The 18,427-nt window shown below is 43.8% G+C and overlaps 1 protein-coding gene across 1 annotated transcript in view; it reads left to right on the plus strand.

Annotated features, from left to right (window-relative positions):
• Window positions 1-18,427, plus strand: part of AGBL4 (AGBL carboxypeptidase 4) — a 202,719-nt gene that overhangs the window by 124,768 nt on the left and 59,524 nt on the right. Inside the window, 1 exon segment of the mRNA XM_007472148.1 lies at window positions 17,498-17,650. Coding sequence (XP_007472210.1) covers window positions 17,498-17,650 — 153 coding nt within the window.

The following is an 18,427-nucleotide window of genomic DNA, read 5'->3' on the forward strand; positions in this document are numbered from 1 at the left end:
GCTGCGGAGCACAGGCTCCGGACATGCAGGCTCAGCGGCCACGGCTCACGGGCCCAGGCGCTCCGCGGCATGTGGGATCTTCCCTGACCGGGGCATGAACCCGTGTCCCCTGCATTGGCAGGCAGACTCTCAACCACTGCGCCACCAGGGAAGCCCTGTGTCTTGGCTATTGACGAAGGTTTTTATGTGGATGTGGATGAAGGAAACTGCACTGTCTTGGGACTTCCCTTCAAACTAAGAGATAAAGCCTAGTTTGTCCCACACCTCCTTGTCCAACCCTCGCTCACCTCTCACCACTGCCCCCTCACTCCTTGCTGCTTCCTGGATGTGTGATGAGTCCATGGCAATCAATCTCTTCTATTCAGAGGGAGTGAGAGCCTGCAGCAAAGTAACAGCTTGAGAAAAGCCCTTGTCCTCATGCCATTCGCATTCCAGTAGGGAACCCAGGTGTTTGAGTATGTGTATGTAGGTTTTTGATTTTTTTAAAACTCTTGTTCTGATTCTGTATCCTATCAAAAATGTGCAATAATGCTTATGTCTAACTATATTAATAAATAGCCCTATTCTTATAGGAGATATATGATTGCATGGGAAACACGTTTTTTCACACAAATAGCCATGTTTAGGAAAAACCAACTTGTTTGAATCAAAATGTCATAACCTAAGACCAGAGACCATCTGATAGCATCTCATTCTAACTGGGGACAAGTACCTAGGAGGCAAACATCCAACTCAAACTTGTAAGATGATGACACTCTTAATCTCAGGGAATGATCCCACCCTCTACCCAGCCACCCAAGCCAGAAACCTGGGAATCAGCCCAAATTTTGGTCCCATACTCAGCACTGGCAATCTTACCTTCTAATGCGCCTCATATCTGTACCCATCTTCTCATCCTCACTACCCTACTTTGATTCATAATCTTGTCTTTCTTCAATTAGTCTTCACTTGGACTCTGACAAAAATGTCCCAGCCATTTCATGCCTTTGAGGCTTACAACCCCCAATTCTTCCTCGTCACAGCCTCCAGAACAATCTTGATGAAAGGCACATGTAATCATGTTATGCTTCTATAAAATACCTCTCTGGCTCTCCGTTTTCTACTTTGCAGGACAAGCCCCAACTCCTTCGTGGCTTGCAAGGCCTTCCATGAACGGTCCCTAGACTCTTCTCCAGCCCCTCCCCTCACCCCACTGCCCCTCCACTCTGTACCCTTCAATGGTGCCAAGCGCCCTATCGTTCCCTGAATGGGCTGGGTGGGTTTTGGTCTTGGGGATTTTGCTCACACACTCCCTCTGCCTAGGATGCCCTTCTCTCTGCTGGCAGCTCCCCACTTTTCACCCACTTGGCGAGAACCTTCTGGTCTTTCAACGCCTTGCTCAACAGCCTCCTGTTCCACAGTCTTCCCTGACCACCCAGCGAATGGATGTTTCCTTCAGCTGTCACTTCACCCCATCTTCACACACTCCTCCCAGAGCCCCGGAAGCCTTATGGACACTTGGTGGTGGGGAAGGGGGACAGCAGGAGAGAAGGAGTGAAGAGAGAGAAGAGAGGAGGAGAGAGGGGGAGGTGGGAGTGGAGGAAAGAACAAAGGAACTGCCATGGGATCCCTCCCTGTCTCTCCCCTCGCCACCTGCACCGAATAAAGCAGGTAGGAACCATCTTAGGGTTCTCTAGGACAAAGTGCATAATTTCGGCACGAATGCTGACACCCCTGCACGGTTCTTTGAAAAGCAGTGATATCTACTCTACCGAATGGGAAGACTGCATTAGCTTGGAGATGTGGTTGCACGGCCGTCTTGCAGTATTTCTCTCCCCACAGGGCTGTGCCAAGGTTAAGGATGATGCACTCAGGTCTTAAAGGAGATAAGGTGGGAAAGGCTGGCAGAATCTGTCCTCAGAGGCCACAGTAGGAGAAAAAACAAAACAAGAGTGCAAAGCAGAAAAATGAGGTGATTGAAAAATATTAGACTCTCAGGGCATAAATGGGCTCTGAGAAGTCACCAAATCAACTCTCTAAATGGGGCAGTTGAGGAGAGGAGAGGGTCTTCTCCAGAGCCACAGGTCAGGTTAGTAGGAGAGCCAAGATGGACTTCCTGGGAAGAAAGGAACTAACGTATCCTGAGGACAGGGTCCCAGCTCAGCAGTTAGAGCTACATTATTAACTCTCTGGATCAGCTAGCAACCTCCTCTAGGAGACGCCTCTAAGCATTCAGACCACACGTATTTACTGAGTTTTTTTTTTTTTATTGCGGTACGCGGGCCTCTCACTGTCGTGGCCTCTCCCGTTGCGGAGCACAGGCTCATAGGCGCAGGCTCAGCGGCCATGGCTCAGGTGCCCAGCCACTCCGCGGCATGTGGGATCCTCCCGGACCGGGGCACGAACCCATGTCCCCCGCATCGGCAGGCGGACTCTCAACCACTGCACCACCAGGGAAGCCCTTACTGAGCTCTTAATACGTTCCTGGGGGTGCCCTAGTTTCATCAGCCTTTGATATATAACGAAGCAACATTAACTTTTAATTATAAAATTAAGATGTCCCTCAGCTCTCACAGGCTTAAATATTATATCATCTCAGTCCTTTTCTTGTTTTGTCTCATCTTCCTGCTCAGACTGGGGCTTTCTGCAGGAAGGCCTGGCTTTTCCATTTGTATCTATGTCCACTCTAGATGCAGGAGTGAACACCTGGGGTACCCCCAAGGGTAAGAATCAAGCAGAGGCTTTGGAAGCAGTGTGATGTACATTAGAAGCCCAGTTCAGACCCTAACCTGCTCTGAGATCTTGACAAGCCTGTCTCGGAGCTTCTTCTGAGAAACTAAGACCACGATCTTATTTACTTTAGTGAATTGTTGAGAAAATCAAACGAACTCATTGGTGTGAGAATGGTTTTTACACTCTACAAATGTGCAAGATAGTGGTTATTGTCCATAGATGTTCTACTGAACAAGGAAGAAATTTACATTTATGTAAGCTGGGTTCCCAAGCCCCTCTCACGTCTATGCTCCTATAGCCCCTGCACCTGTCTTTGAGTCTTCCGTTGCACATGCAATTACTTTTTAAATGTCCATCTTCCCTGTAAAGTTTTGAACTCAAAGAGGTCCATATCCCTGGTGCCAAGCACAGCACTTGAACCAAGTATCATCACTGTGTGGCTGAAAAGAATGTATAGAGTGTATAATCTGCCAGATGTTTTGCCAGGTGCAAAGCCAGTCACCTCATTCGACTTCATGGAAACCCTGTGAGGTTGGGATTATTATCCCCAATTTTTAGATGAGGAAACTGTGGTGCAGGTCATAAAGCCCACCCATGGCTAAGCTGACACTTGAAGCCAAGTCTGCCAGATCCCAAAACCATGGAACTCTTGTGACTACCCTCTTCTATCATCATCATCATTGTCTTGGTCAACGCGGGGGTCACCAATCACTGCTACAGTAAGCAGGAGACAGAGGTCAGCAGTTCTTCTTTTGTTCTGGGAGGGTCTGTTAGGAACCCAGACGGCTTGTGCTGAGTCGTTGTTCTCTCTCCCTTTTTCTAGGCAGGAGTGGAGGAGGGGATGGAAGCCAAGGAAGGCTCCCTCCTGCCAGGCCAGACCTGGCTCTTCCCGGATCCTTGGAAGAGATGTAGAAATGCCTCCATTTACATGCACATCCTACTTTTCATTTCTAAGGAGAGTAGGACTGTAAGAGTAGAAAAATATTTTTACCCTTCACCTTGTTGCTACTGGTGCTTTCTCCCCACACCTAAGCATCACTCTCACAAATTTCCTTTGCCCTGAGGTTTATTCTGCTGAGGCCAAAGAGGCCACAGATGCAGAGGCTGGGTGTTCTGAATAGCTTAAAGATGAACGGCTTAGCCCTAGATCAGAAAGGCATGGGTTTGAATTGCAGCTCTGCCCCTTGTGAGCTCTTTGTCTCAGTTTGATAACAGTGCTTACTGCACAGGATTTTTATTACAAGACCATACATAGGAAGCACTTAATAAATATCACCAGCTTTTGATGATGGGGTCATGGTTAAGAGCATGGATGGTAGAGCCAGACTATTTGGGTCCGGCCAGTTACCGCTATGTGGTCTGGGGGATCCTTTGAAAGTTACTTAACCTCTCTATGCCTTAGTTTCCTCACTTGTAAATGATGTTTCTATCAAATAGGGTTGTGGGAGGGTTCATGAGTGCCTGGCAGGTAGTAAGTGCCATACTGCTATTATTATCCTCCCTCCATAGCTCCGCTGGCTAGAATCTAGGCCCTGAGACTCCTAACACCACACCCCGCACAGCCCCTTTCTCTGAGTGCAGGATACCTGGTCCATTCACTCACTTACTTATTTTGTCACTCAGCAAATGTCCCTGATGACTTACTGAGTGCTGGGCCCTATAATACACCCTGGGGATGCAGAGGTGAGCCAGGCATGGTCCCAGCCTTTACCGGGTTCACAGACCACACCCCCCTCTTTCTTAAAACCTTTCTTTTTTTTTTTTTCTCTTGGTTTTCATGAAAACACACTGTCCTTTTTACTTCCTCCTTCTCTGGCCGCTCCCCAGTCTCCTTTGCTTCTTCTTTTACCCAAAGTCTCAACCTTAGCAGGTCCCAGGCTCAATCTTGGGACCTCTTCTGGATCCACACTCTCCCCGCAGTGACCTCAAGGAGCACCTCCACGCTAATAATGCCCACATTTACATCTCTAGTCCAGTCTTCTCCCCAGCGCTCCATTTTCATATATTTAACTGCCTACCTGACATCGGTATCTGATAGTCGTTGCAAATGCAGAGATCCACGTCAGAACTCCTGAATTTCTCACCACCCTTCCAACTGGTCTGCATCCCAGTTTCCTCCATCTCTCTCCACAGCACCACTATCTGCCCAGTTGCTCAAGGCATCACCCCTTGATCCATCTTTGATTCTTCTTGCATAGAAACCGTGTGCAGGTCCTATAGAGGTGTGGCCAATATATTTATCAGATATGTCCCTCTCTTTTCATCTCTACTGTCACCACTACTATGATCTCTTAGGAGACACCAGTGCATCTGCTCCTACTCATGCGCCACTAAAATCCATTATCTACACCACAGGCAGGGTAATGTTTTTACAGCATTCCCCTACTGAGATGGCTTCCACTGTACATAGGAGACACTCCAAACTCTGACTCTGGCCAGCAAGGCCCTGCGTGAGCTGGACCCTATAAGCCTCTCCAGGCTAACCTCCAGTACTAATCATGATACAGCCATTGGCCTTTCCTCTGGTCTTTGAAAATACCACAGTCATCCTTGCTTCAGAGCCTTTATTTACCCAGAATTCTCTTGCTGGCCTCATTGAATGGCTTGTGGTTTTCATCCTTCAAGGCTCAGCTCAAATATCAGAAGCCTTTCCTGATCACACTATCTCAAGTAGACCCTGCCCCATCCACTCACTTATTCACCATCCTGTGGCTCACCCCAGGCATTCCTAGCATGCGTTACAATCTGCCATCACCTTGCTTAGCTGCTGCTCATGGCACGTCGTCCCCACCTGGAGGCCAGCTCCCCAAAGGCAGGAACCTCTTCTGTCTTGTTCACCCCTAGGTCCTGCAACATAGTAGGTTCATAGTAAATATTTGTTAAATGAATGAAAAAACTGGATGATAAACACCTTAACAGAAGAGTATTTTAAAAATCTGTGGGAGTCCAGAAAAGAGAGCTGCTGTCCCTGGGAGAGTAAAGGGAGGCTACACAGACAAGAGGCCGTTGGGCCTGTCAGTGAAAGGTGAGAAAGAAGTTACCAGGAGGGGAAAGGGAGGGGGAGTAGGCACCCCCCGGCCCCCACCCCCACGGCCGCCACAGGAGTAGCAGACACAGAAGCACAGAGAGGAGAACCTGCGCGTGCTGGGGAAGTTATGGGGCGGGGGTGGGGGCAGGGCGAGGGGTGGGTGTCAGCAAGGCTGGAGAGTAAAGAGAAGAGAAGCAGGAGACAAAGAGCCATAGCGCGGGCTTCCCTGGTGGCACAGTGGTTGAGGGTCCGCCTGCCGATGCAGGGGGACGCTGGTTCGTGCCCCGGTCCGGGAGGATCCCACGTGCTGCGGAGCGGCTGGGCCCATGGGCCGTGGCCGCTGGGCCTGTGCGTCCGGAGCCTGTGCTCCGCGTCAGGAGAGGCCGCAACGGTGAGAGGCCCGCGTACCACCAAAAAAAAATAAAAATTAAAAAAATAAATAAATAAAGGGCTTCCCTGGTGGCGCAGTGGTTGAGAGTCCGCCTGCCGATGCAGGGGACACGGGTTCGTGCCCCGGTCCGGGAAGATCCCACATGCAGCGGAGCAGCTGGGCCCGTAAGCCATGGCCGCTGAGCCTGCGCGTCTGGAGCCTGTGCTCCGCAAAGGGAGAGGCCACAACAGTGAGAGGCCCACATACCGCAAACAGAATAAACAAACAAACAAAAAAAAGAGCCATAGCGCCTCCCCTCGGTGCCCTAGGCTGGCTGCCTGGGTTTCTTTTGTGGTTGTTCCTCCTTTTGTCCCCACTGATTCATTGCATGCTTTTTATTTTTTGTGGCAGGAATGTCAGTCCAGCCACACTCAGGGCGAGGAGAGAAGCCTTAATTGGGCCACTTCAGAGATCTAGGCTATGTGTGATAAAGGACATCATTTTGTCTCTTAGAGTTGCTCAGTTGTTTTTGTTTCTGTTTTTAATTAATTAATTAATTTTTATTTTTGGCTGTGTTGGGTCTTTGTTGCTGCACGCAGACTTTCTCTAGTTGCGGTGAGCAGGGGCTACTCTTCGTTGCTGTGCACGGGCTTCTCATTACAGTGGCTTCTCTTGTTGTGGAGCACAGGCTCTGGGCACACGGGCTTTGGTAGTCGTACCTCGTGGGCTCTAGCGCACAGGCTCAGTAGTTGTGGCACATGGGCTCTAGAGTACAGGCTCAGTAGTTGTGGCACACTGGCTTAGTTGCTCCGCGGCATGTGAGGTCTTCACGGACCAGGGCTCAAACCCATATCCCCTACATTGGCAGGTAGATTCTTAACCACTGCGCCACCAGTGAAGTTCTGCTCAGTTGTTTCTAAGGAAATAATTCTCTATTTTTCTTAAAATTTCTCCTTCCTGCTTTAGGACACGCACCCTGACTTCCATAAGTATCTACTTTAACTTCTGAAAAACAGACAGGGAGACATTTTAGGTGATGATAAAAAAAATAGATTTGGGGCTTTTTTGCCTAGGTCCATGGGGAAAGAGCTGCCTTGTGCAAATCTGAGCAGGGGAGTTGTCTGAAAGTTCTCTAACCCTCCTTGCTCTCCCCACCCCCCCCAACCTTTCTGAGAGGCTGAGCCTAAGCTTCCTTCCTGGGATGAGGGTGATTGCCTTGCTGGACTGCTAGCTCCTGCGAGCACAGCAGGATGCCTGGCGTGGCTTGTAACCAGAGCCTGGGTTTGAGTCTCTCCACTTCCTGCTGCATCCACTGGGGCAAGTTACTTAAACTCTGTTAGCTTCAGCTCCCTCCTCTATACAAAGGGAACACTAAAGCAGTTTACCCTCCTCAACTTGTCCTTATCCCCGCCTAAGTTTCAGTTTCTTTCTCATCTCCAAACCTGAGATAAATCCTTCTGCCCTTCCTGGGTGGGGTTTCCCTTCTTTCATTGGATTGAATATGTGGTCCACCCTGAAGTGCTGCCCTAATGTGGAGGACTCAGCCCACATCATAGCCCCAAGCTCAGGCTTTGGCTTATGCCACCTGATGTGAAGCAGGGAAGCAGCCTAGAATGTAGGGGAAAAAAACCCCAAGAAAACAAACAAAAACAAACTAACTCATTTCCTCCCCGGTGTCTAGGAGGAAGCAAACTCCACACTAAATTATGTTCCAAATATGCCCTAAGGTAGTTTTAATTTTACTGGCACTGCTTTTAATTTACTCTTTAGGCCCCTGATTGCAGGTTGAGCTGTTGGCTGCTGGCAAGGGGACAGCCCTTCATTGCTCGGTTTTAATTAAGTTTCTTAAGTTCAGAAGGAAAGAACAGAGATGCTGTCCCCGCTTCCATTCCCAATCCCAAACTGTAATTAAGGGCTCTGAATTAGCTGCACACCCCTTGCTCTGACACAGCCACAGAAAAGTACCTCATTTGACTGCTGGAAAAACATTCAGGTGCAGCTGTTCATTCATTTAATTCACTCATTATTCAATCAATTCACTGATTCATTTTCTATTCATTCCCTTACTAGACCTCTAATGATAACCTACTATATACCAGGCCTTGCTCTGGTCCTGTGGATTTAAAAAATCAGCAATGTATGTCCCTGCCCTGAAAGAGTCCACATTCTAATAGTAGATGGAGATAAACAAAGCCATGTGGTCAGTGCCAGGAGAGAGAATTGTGAGAGCACAGAGGAGGCTGTTAACTCATCCCTGAAGGATAAAATAAGGCTATTTGAATTTATATTTTGTACCAGTCGGATGAATAATATTAGATGCTATAACAAGCAATCCCCAAATCTCAGTGGCTTAATACAGTAAAGGTTCATCACAGTCTGATGCAGCTCAGGTGACTCCCCTGGCCATTTTCCTCTCAGTGTTGATTCAGCGACCTAACATTTTTCCTTCTTACTACCTATCCTTTTTCCTTCTTACGATACCATTGTTTTTACATGTAGCTTCCATGCACAAGATCAGGAATGTGGGTGATTGTGTGCAAGTTTAATGGCCAGGCTTGGAAATGACACTTGTTACCGCTGCCCGCATCCCATTTGATCCCAACCAAATTTCAAAGTAGACTGGGAGATGTCTTCCATGGTCCAGGAAAAGGAAGTGGAACTGGTGAGCATTCACTTAGTTTCTGCCTTAAATATTAAGGTTGTGTCAGAGTTAGCCAGATAAAGAGATCATGTATTCCAGGCAGAGGAGACATTCATTGTGTGTAAATGTGGAGACAAAAGTCAAAAGCATAGAGTTTTGAAGTACTCCAGGCAGCACTATAGGACTGTAGTGTAGAATATCAGACCAGAATTGGTAAGAGCTGAGACTAGACAGGGGCCAGATCACACAGGACCTATGCAAATATATTAAGGGGTTTGGACTCTATCCTGTGAGCAACAGGGAATGGTAGAACAGTTTTAACTGGAGAATTTCATTTATTTATTTATTTTTGGTCATGTCGCATGGCATGTGGGATCCCAGTTCCCCAACCAGGGATCGAACTGGCGACCCTGCAGTGGAAGCACAGAGTCTTAAGCACTGGACTGCCAGGGAAGTCCCAGTTTGTTTGCATTTTATTTATTTATTTATTTTAAAGATTTTCTAAAAATATATTTATTTTCCTTAATTTCTCTTTCTGAACTTTCGTTGTTAGTGTATAGGAATGCAAGAGATTTCTGTGCATTAATTTTGTATCCTGCAACTTTATCAAATTCACTGAATAACTCTAGTAGTTTTCTGGTGGCATCTTTAGGATTTTCTATGTATAGTATCATGTCATCTGCAAACAGTAACAGTTTTACTTTCTCTTTTCCAATTTGGATTCCTTCTTTTTCTTTTTCTTCTCTGACTGCCGTGGCTAGGACTTCCAAAACTATGTTGAATTATAGGAGCGAGAGTGGACATCCTTGTCTTGTTCCTGATCTTAGAGGAAATGCTTTCAGTTTTTCACCATTGAGAATGATGTTTGCTGTGGGTTTGTTGTATATGGCCTTTATTATGTTGAGGTAGGTTCCCTCTATGCCCACTTTCTGGAGAGTTTTTATCATAAGTGGGTGTTGAATTTTGCCAAAAGCTTTTTCTGCATCTATTGAGATGATCATATGGTTTTTATCCTTCAGTTTGTTAATATGGTGTATCACGTTGATTGATTTGCGTATATTGAAGAATGCTTTCATCCCTGGGATAAATCCCACTTGATCATGGTGTATGATCCTTTTAATGTGTTGTTAGATTCTGTTTGCTAGTATTTTGTTGAGGATTTTTGCATCTATATTCATCAGTGATATTGGTCTGTAATTTTCTTTTTCTGTAGTAGCTTTGTCTGGTTTTGGTCTCAGGGTGATGGTGGCCTTGTAGAATGAGTTGGGAGTTTTCCTTCCTCTGCAAACTTTTGGAAGAGTTTGAGAAGGATGGGTGTTAGTTCTTCTCTAAATGTTTGATAGAATTCACCTGTGAAGCCCTCTGGTCCTGGACTTTTGTTTGTTGGAAGATTTTTCACCATTGCAACAAAAAGAATAAAATACCTAGGAACAAACCTACCTAAGGAGGTAAAAGACCTGTACTCAGAAAAGTATAAGACACTGATGAAAGAAATCAAAGATGACATAAACAGATGGAGAGATATACCATGTGCTTGGATTGGAAGAATCAATATTGTGAAAATGACTATACTATCCAAAGCAATGCACAGATTCAATGCAATCCCTATCAAATTACCAATGACATTTTTCTTTACAGAACTAGAAAAAAAAATCTTAAAATTTGTATGGAGACACAAAAGACCCCAAATAGACAAAGCACTCTTGAGAAAAATAAAACGGACCTGGAGGAATCAGACTCCCTGACTTCAGACTCTACTACAAAGCTACAGTAATCAAGACAATATGATACTGACACAAAAACAGAGATATAGATCAATGGAACAGGATAGAAAGCCCAGAGATAAACCCACGCACCTATGGTCAACTAATCTTTGACAAAGGAGGCAATGATATACAATGGAGAACAGACAGTCTCTTCAATAAGTGGTGCTTGGAAAACTGGGCAGCTACATGTAAAAGAATGAAATTAGAACACTCCCTAACACCATACACAAGAATAAGCTCAAAATGGATTAAAGAACTAAATTTAAGACCGGACACTATAAAACTCTTAGAGGAAAACATAAGAAGAACACTCTTTGACATAAATCACAGCAAGATGTTTTTTGACCCACCTCCTAGAGTAATGGAAATAAAACCAAAAATAAGCAAATGGGACCTAATGAAACTTAAAAGCTTTTGCACAGCAAAGGAAACTATAAACAAGACGAAAAGACAACCCTCAGAATGGGAGAAAATATTTGCAAAGAAATCAACGGACAAAAGATTAATCTCCAAAATATATAAACAGCTCATGCAACTTAATATCAAGAAAACAAACGACCCAATCAAAAAAGTGGCAGAAGACCTAAATAGACATTTCTCCAAAGAAAACATATAGCTGGACAAGAGGCACATTAGAAACTGCTCAACTTTACTAATTATTAGAGAAATGCAAATCAAAACTACAATGAGGTATCACCTCACCCCGGTTAGAATGGGCATCATCAGAAAATCTACAAATAATAAATGCTGGAGAGGGTGTGTAGAAAAAAGGAACACTCTTGCACTGTTGGTAGGAATGTAAATTGATGCAGCCACTATGGAGAACAGTATGGAGGCTCCTTAAAAAAGTAGAAATAGAATTACCATGTGATCCAGCAATCCCACTACTGGGCATATACCCAGAGAAAACCAATATTCAATAAGTCACATGCACCCCAATGTTCACTGCAGCACTCTTTACAAGAGCCAGGTTATGGAAGCAACCTTAATGTTCATCAACTGAAGAATGGGTAAAGAAGATGTGTTATGTGTATACAGTGGAATATTACTCAACCATAAAAAGAAAAGAAATTGGGTCATTTGTAGAAGAGATGTCATTTGTAGAAGAGACGTGGATGGACCTAGAGACTGTCATACTGAGTGAAATACGTCAGGAAGAGAAAAACAAACATCGTATATAACACATATATGTGGAATCTAGAAGAATGGTACAGATGAACTAGTTTGCAAGGCAGAAATAGAGACACAGATGTAGAGAACAAGTGTATGGACACGAATAGCAGAAAGCGGGGGAGGAGGGCATTGGGATGGATTGGGATTGACATATATACACTAATAGGTATAAAATAGATAACTAATAAGAACCTGCTGTATAGCACAGGGAACTCCACTTCGCTGTACAGTAGAAACTAACACAACATTGTAAAATAACTATACCCAATAAAAACAATTTTTTTAAATAAAAATATTTATTTGGCTGCACTGGGTCTTTGTTGTGGCAAGTGGGGTCTTTGTTGCAGCATGTGGGGTCTTTGTTGCAGTGTGCAGGATATTTAGCTGTGACATGCAGGATCTTTTAGTTGTAGTGTGTGGGATCTTTAGCTGCGACATGCAACATCTTAGTTGCAGCATTGGGCTCTAGCTCCCTGCCCAGGTATCAAACCCGGGCCCCCTGCATTGGGAGTATGGAGTCTTAACTGCTGGACCACCAGGGAAGTCCCTTGTTTGCATTTTAAAAGGTCGCTTTGAAGCAGCAAAAAAAAGAGGTCAGAAGCTATTGTAGTAGACTAAGAAAGCCATGGGACTCAAATCAGACATGGTCCCTATCCTCAAAGAGCTCACAGGCAGACAGACATACTTTTCAGACAGATTACAGTAACAAGTATACAAGTATATCTATACAGTATTCAAGTATACTTATACAGTAACAAATACTGACATCAAGGCCCAAGCAAGAAGCTGTTTGGAGAAGGAGGGATTTATTTTAACTGAGCATGAGAAGAAATCATAAAAAGTTTAAGAAAGCCGTATCTCTTCTCTCTCATCCAACAGCTACTTTTAAAGATGCGGAAATTGAGGCACAGTGAAGAGCTGCTGCTTATTCGTGGTCACAGATTATGTTTACATTAGAACCAGAGGTAGGAACTCTGCTCTGCCTTCCCTGCTCCATTCTAATGAAGCAACATAAGTCCATAAAGCCAGTTTAGGCACCAAACATCATCAGGATGGTGAGGAAATTAGCATTTGTGGTCTTTGGCATTTGCCAGCATAGTGCTGAATATGTGTAGTGAAGACGAAGAAGAGCTAAGACTTCAAACTCAGACCCTATGCAGGCAAATTCCCTAGATCTTTTTGTACTCCAGGTAGAATTTAGACTCTCAGAGTGGGAGGCGATCTTAGAAACTAAATAGTCCTTTAACATTGTTTTGAAGATACTAGCCAATGCAGTTAGATACAAAAAAGGAATCAGAAGCATAAAAACTAGAAAAGAGGAGATAAAATTGCTAAGTGTATGTGATAAGATTGCAAACCTGGAAAATACTGCCCCCTTTATTCACCTCAGTCATCCTCACCTCCTGGCTGTTCCTTGAACATGCCAAGTACATTGACTTCTCCTTCTACCGGGAAGACTATTAACCTGATATCCTCAAGACTAACTCTCCTACTGCATTCAAGTCTCTGTTTTTCCAGAACCTCTATTACTTTCTATTCTCTTAATATGCTTTATTTGGTTCCATGGCATTTATACCTCCTGACATCTAGTACTTTTATTAATTGGTTTATTTTCTTTCTCTCCCATAGAATGTAAACTCTTTGAGATCAGGAGATTTCTGTTGTGTTCATTGCTATATCCTAGTGCCCAGAACACTCCCTGGTGCATATTCCCAGTGCCTAGAACACTATATGACACGTAGTAGGTACTCAGTGGTTATTTGTTGAATAAGTAAGCAAATGAAAACTCAAAAAAATAAAATGAGAAATTATTATAAGAACTAATAGAATTAATGAGGTGTCTGGGTACATATTTAAACCATTGAAAATCAGAGTCTTTATATGTATAAAGAACTACCAGTTAGAAGATTTAATGGAAGATATCATGTTTACAACAACAATTAAAAATATAAACTGCCTTGGCATCAAAAAGAATGTTCAGGGTCTATATGAAGGAAAAAAAGAAAAAAAGCTTTTAAAATTTTCTGCTGTACCCAAAAGAAAATGGAATAAATGTAAAGTCAAAGCATATTCTTGGATTGGAAGCCTCAAAGTGATAAGAATCTTGACAGGATTGGGGGAGCAAGGAAAATTAAAGAAGCTAATTACAAAGATTGTATAGAAAAATATGCAAGAAAATACAGGAAAATATGGGGAAAGAAGCATAATGAGGTGATACTAGCCCTCCAAATATTAACATACATTATAAACTTAACATAATTAAAATTGTGTAGTACTGACACATGAATAGACAAATGATTAGAAGAGAATAGAAAGTCCAACAATCAACCCAAATACATACAAGAAAGTTATATGGTAAAGATGGCTTTTCAAGTCAGTGGGGAAAAGATGCACAACTTGATAAATGGTATGGGACAATAAAGTTTAACCCTTACCTCACACCCTGCGTCCATGTAAATTAAAACTGAAATGAAATTTTTAAATATAAGAAGTGAAACAATAGAAATAATAGAAGAACCAATGAAAGAATTCAACCCAGAAACCACAAAAGACTGATAAATCTGTCTAAAAAGTTAACATTAAAAATTTCCACATGGAAAAAAAGTACTAGCAGACGTGAAGTCAAAAGACAAATGACAAACTGAGCAAAAGTATTTTATACTACACACAAAGGCTAATTTCTCTAGTATATAGTTTCTATAAATCAATAAGGAATAAAGCCCTGAAACCCAATTTTTAAAATGGACAACGGAAATGAACAGACAATCCATAGAAAAGAAAATGCTAATAGTTCCTAAATATGTGAAAAATAGTAACCATATAATAAAAGATAATTATACTAAAAGAGATTCAGATTAAAACTAATCTTAGATATCATTTTCACCACCAAATTGGAAAGTATCAAAGAGTTTGATCACATCCATGTTTGCAAGGTAATCATGAAACTGATGCTGTTATACATTGCTAGGATTGCAAACTGGTCCTTCTAAGGAGGTCAGTTCATCAATGTTGATCAGAATCACAAATGCACATAGGACCCAGAAATTCTACCTCTAGGAATTTATCCTACGTATAATTGTATATGTGTGAAATGGTGTTTATAACAGAGTCAATCACTAAGACTTTGTAACAGAAGGTTGGAAACAAATGTCTGTCAGTGGGGAACTGCCTAGTTTATATACGACTGTTTAGAAAAATGAGGTAACCATGTACTGAGAAAGAATTATCTCTAAGATATGTTGAGAGGAAAAAGGTTGATCCAAAAATTGTGTTTTTATTTTTTATTGTGTTTTTATCCCATGCGGCTTGCAGGATCTTAGTTCCCCAAGCAGGGACTGAACCCAGGTCCTCAGCAGTGAAAAGCGCAGAGTCCTAACCACTGGCCCGCCAGGGAATTCCCCAAACGACGTGTTTTTAGTGTGTTACCTTTTGTGTGCGTTGGGGCAAAGTGGGTAGGGGGAGGAATATTTACTTGTTGGTGTGTAAATGATCTCTGGAAGTTTGTATGAGAAACTGGTAATGTGAGATGCCTCTGGGGAGTGTGCCTGGGTGCCTGGAGGACAGGGGTAGAAGGGAGATTGTTCATTGTAAATTCTTTCATATCTTATTGACTTTTGAACCAGGTAAATCAATCAATATAATTCACTTTACGGTTGTTTAAAGTAAAATCACATTAGGTGCCAGGTGTCAGGATGGGGCAGTGGAAGCCACTCCAGACTGGTTTTCAGAGGAGCCAGGTTCTAATTCTTATTCCTTCACTAACTTGCTGGCTGACCTTAAGGAGGAAACCTCCCCACTCCGAGCTGATCTGGGAAATGTCAGAGAAACTGGTTTCTAATAGCTCCCACATCCAGAGATATAAACGGCAATTTTTCCTTACCCATTTCTTAAGTCATCTCTCTACCACCTCCTTTCCTCTGCAGCTCATCAAAAGCTCAGAGGAAAAGACAGACAATTGAAGAAAATAAAATTGCAAAGATAATTTTTATAGGGCTCCTGTTGATTCACTGCATATTCCACCTCCAAAGCTGAAAATGATGAGTTTAATATCACACAGAGCTCTGCATCTTGTATCTCTCAGAAGGCATCTTACGCCACCCAGAGAACTGGGAGCTCAGCAAGACATGATTTTTCACTCCAAGTCTGCGGCAAATGAAATGACAGTCATGAGGCCCACATTCTAGAAGCAACATGGTTTTCATTCGGTTTTAACTTCGTTTGAAAGTGTCCCAAGGAGGGAGAATTCTTCCAAGCCTGGATTTTTCGTCTTTCCCAGGACTACATGCTAGAAAGCAGATGGAAAGGTGGCCAGGTCTTGCCATGGCTGTTTCTAGTCTTACCCATTAATGGTGATACGTTCACTGTGTCAAGGGTCAGGAGACCTGGGTTTCAGTCCCAGTTATTCTCATGTTACTCTCAGAAAGGACAGATATATAGGAAGGGAAAGTCAGATTTGAGGGACGTTGAAGTTCTAAGGCCTGAAAATTCCCCCATTCCTGGCACTCTATTGCAGTGTCTGGAATGATCCCTCTGGGTGGTTTATTCATTCGTTCTGCATCTGGCTACTGAGCATCCTTCACGGACAGGCACTGGGTGCTTTCCAGGCAATCCCCCTACCTTCGGGGAGCTCATAAATGAGAAGGTTAACAAATAACATTGCATCAAGCTAGGGAGTGCCTTAAATACATGTGAGCAGAGAGCAGAGAGAGACTAGTCACAATTACCTTTATAGACAACAAGGTTATTTTTTCCCATACACTATGTATTATTGGGGAGTAGGTGTGGCATCATGAAATGAGGTTAAATAAAAGAATTAACTAAGATGTCCTATGTAAAGCTCCCAGAATGGTGTCTGGCGTGAATTAACTATGCAGTAAATGATAGTAATGATTATCGCTGAGTTGGATTCCCACTCTAACTCTCTGAGGTTGGAATTAAAATACCCATTTTTCAAATAAAAATTTTGAAGCGGGTACATGATTTACCCCAGATTCCCTCAGCTAGAAATGGCCCACTTGGGGCAAAACCATTAGCAGGCCCAATTGAAATACAATTATGTCACCTGAAGGTGTTTCTCATTAATCAGAGAAACAAATTCTGCTAATGCCTTTAGTCATGAATGTATTAACTGTTCTGGGTAGGTAGCATCACTTCAGAAGACCTCTAAAGAGGGCTGCTAATGGTAGCGCTCTGAGACCCTGAAGGCGGATGGTGTTAAAAGTAAGGAGAGGGATTTCCCTGGTGGCACAGTGGTTAAGAATCCGCCTGCCAGTGCAGGGGACACGGGTTTGAGCCCTGGTCCGGGAAGATCCCACATGCCGCGGAGCAGCTAAGCCCGTGCTCCACAAATACTGAGCCTGTGCTCAAGAGCCGCAAGCCACAACTACTGAGCCCACGTGCCACAACTCTTGAAGCCCTCACGCCTAGAGCCCGTGCTCCACAACAAGAGAAGCCACCACAATGAGAAGTCCACGCACTGCAAGGAAGAGTAGCCCCCGCTCACCGCAACTAGAGAAAGCCCGCATGCAGCAACAAAGACCCAACACAGCCAAAAATTAAAAAATAAATAAATAAATTTACTAAATAATAATAAATAGTAATAATTTAAATGTATTTAAATTTATTTAAAAAATAAAAGTAAGGAGAAATTGATCCTTGCTACTCTCAACCCCTCCAATCACATTGCAGATGTGTGTTGCTACATCTGAAGAGACATAGGGCTAGCTCACAAGGGAATGTGTGTGTGTGTGTGTTTAAGGCAAACTCTGTGGTCCCGATGTCTCATTTGTTATCCTTTCTCTCAACAGAAAACAAGCCTGGAGTTTTATATTGACATCCACGCCCACTCCACCATGATGAATGGCTTCATGTATGGCAACATCTTTGAAGATGAGGTGCGGTTCCAGAGGCAGGCCGTCTTCCCCAAGCTCCTCTGCCAGGATGCCGAGGACTTCTCCTACGTGAGTGGAGAGTTCTCTGTCAGGCAGCCCCAGCTTCCCTCCCCAAACTGCCCCCTCCCTCCCATCGCCTCCCTGTCTGTCCCCTCACTCAGTTCAGTTTGATTTAACATTCACAGAACACCTACTCTGTGCTGGGTCTTGCGTGGGTGATAAAGATGGAGGTAAACAAGCTCTGCCTGTACCTGCAAGCAGCTCATCACCCATCAGGGAGGGAGACTCTCTGAAAAGACAGCGCTTGGTTTGTCTGAGGAGCTGGCATTGGTTTCATTGATCTGATTCCAGCGCTAACAAGAGAAGAAACTCACTGAGCATCTCCCAGTGCCAGACCCTGGCCCAGGGTCTGCTTTCACAGACCTTTGGCCTTCATTCTGTTAGAAGGAGCCTAACATGTCTGCTGACAGGGGTCATATGTCCACCATCCTCTTCCTCCATAGCCCTTTCTGGGCCCCAATTTTTTTGTCAGTAATTTGTGGGTGACAATTTTTTGCCTTGCCTGCCTCGTAAATTCCTGGGAGGACAAATGCAATAATAGATATGAAAGTACTTTGCAGGCAGTAAAGATCTCAACAGACTCCAGAGACTGTTGTTACTACCCCCTTACATGCCAGGAAGGACTGGAGAGGCTGTGGACTGGCAGTTAGAATAATTTGCAGCAAAAAGGAATATCGAGAAATGGCAGGGAAGATAAGGAGGGGAATCAGCCTGTGGTGGAAGCAAACTTGGGAAAGAGGTTTTGTACATTTTTCTTTGTTTTGATACGAAATCTCTGAGGCCTGT

This window comes from Lipotes vexillifer, unplaced genomic scaffold (assembly GCF_000442215.2).
Source record: "Lipotes vexillifer unplaced genomic scaffold, Lipotes_vexillifer_v1.1 scaffold1375, whole genome shotgun sequence".
Lineage (NCBI taxonomy): Eukaryota > Metazoa > Chordata > Mammalia > Artiodactyla > Lipotidae > Lipotes > Lipotes vexillifer.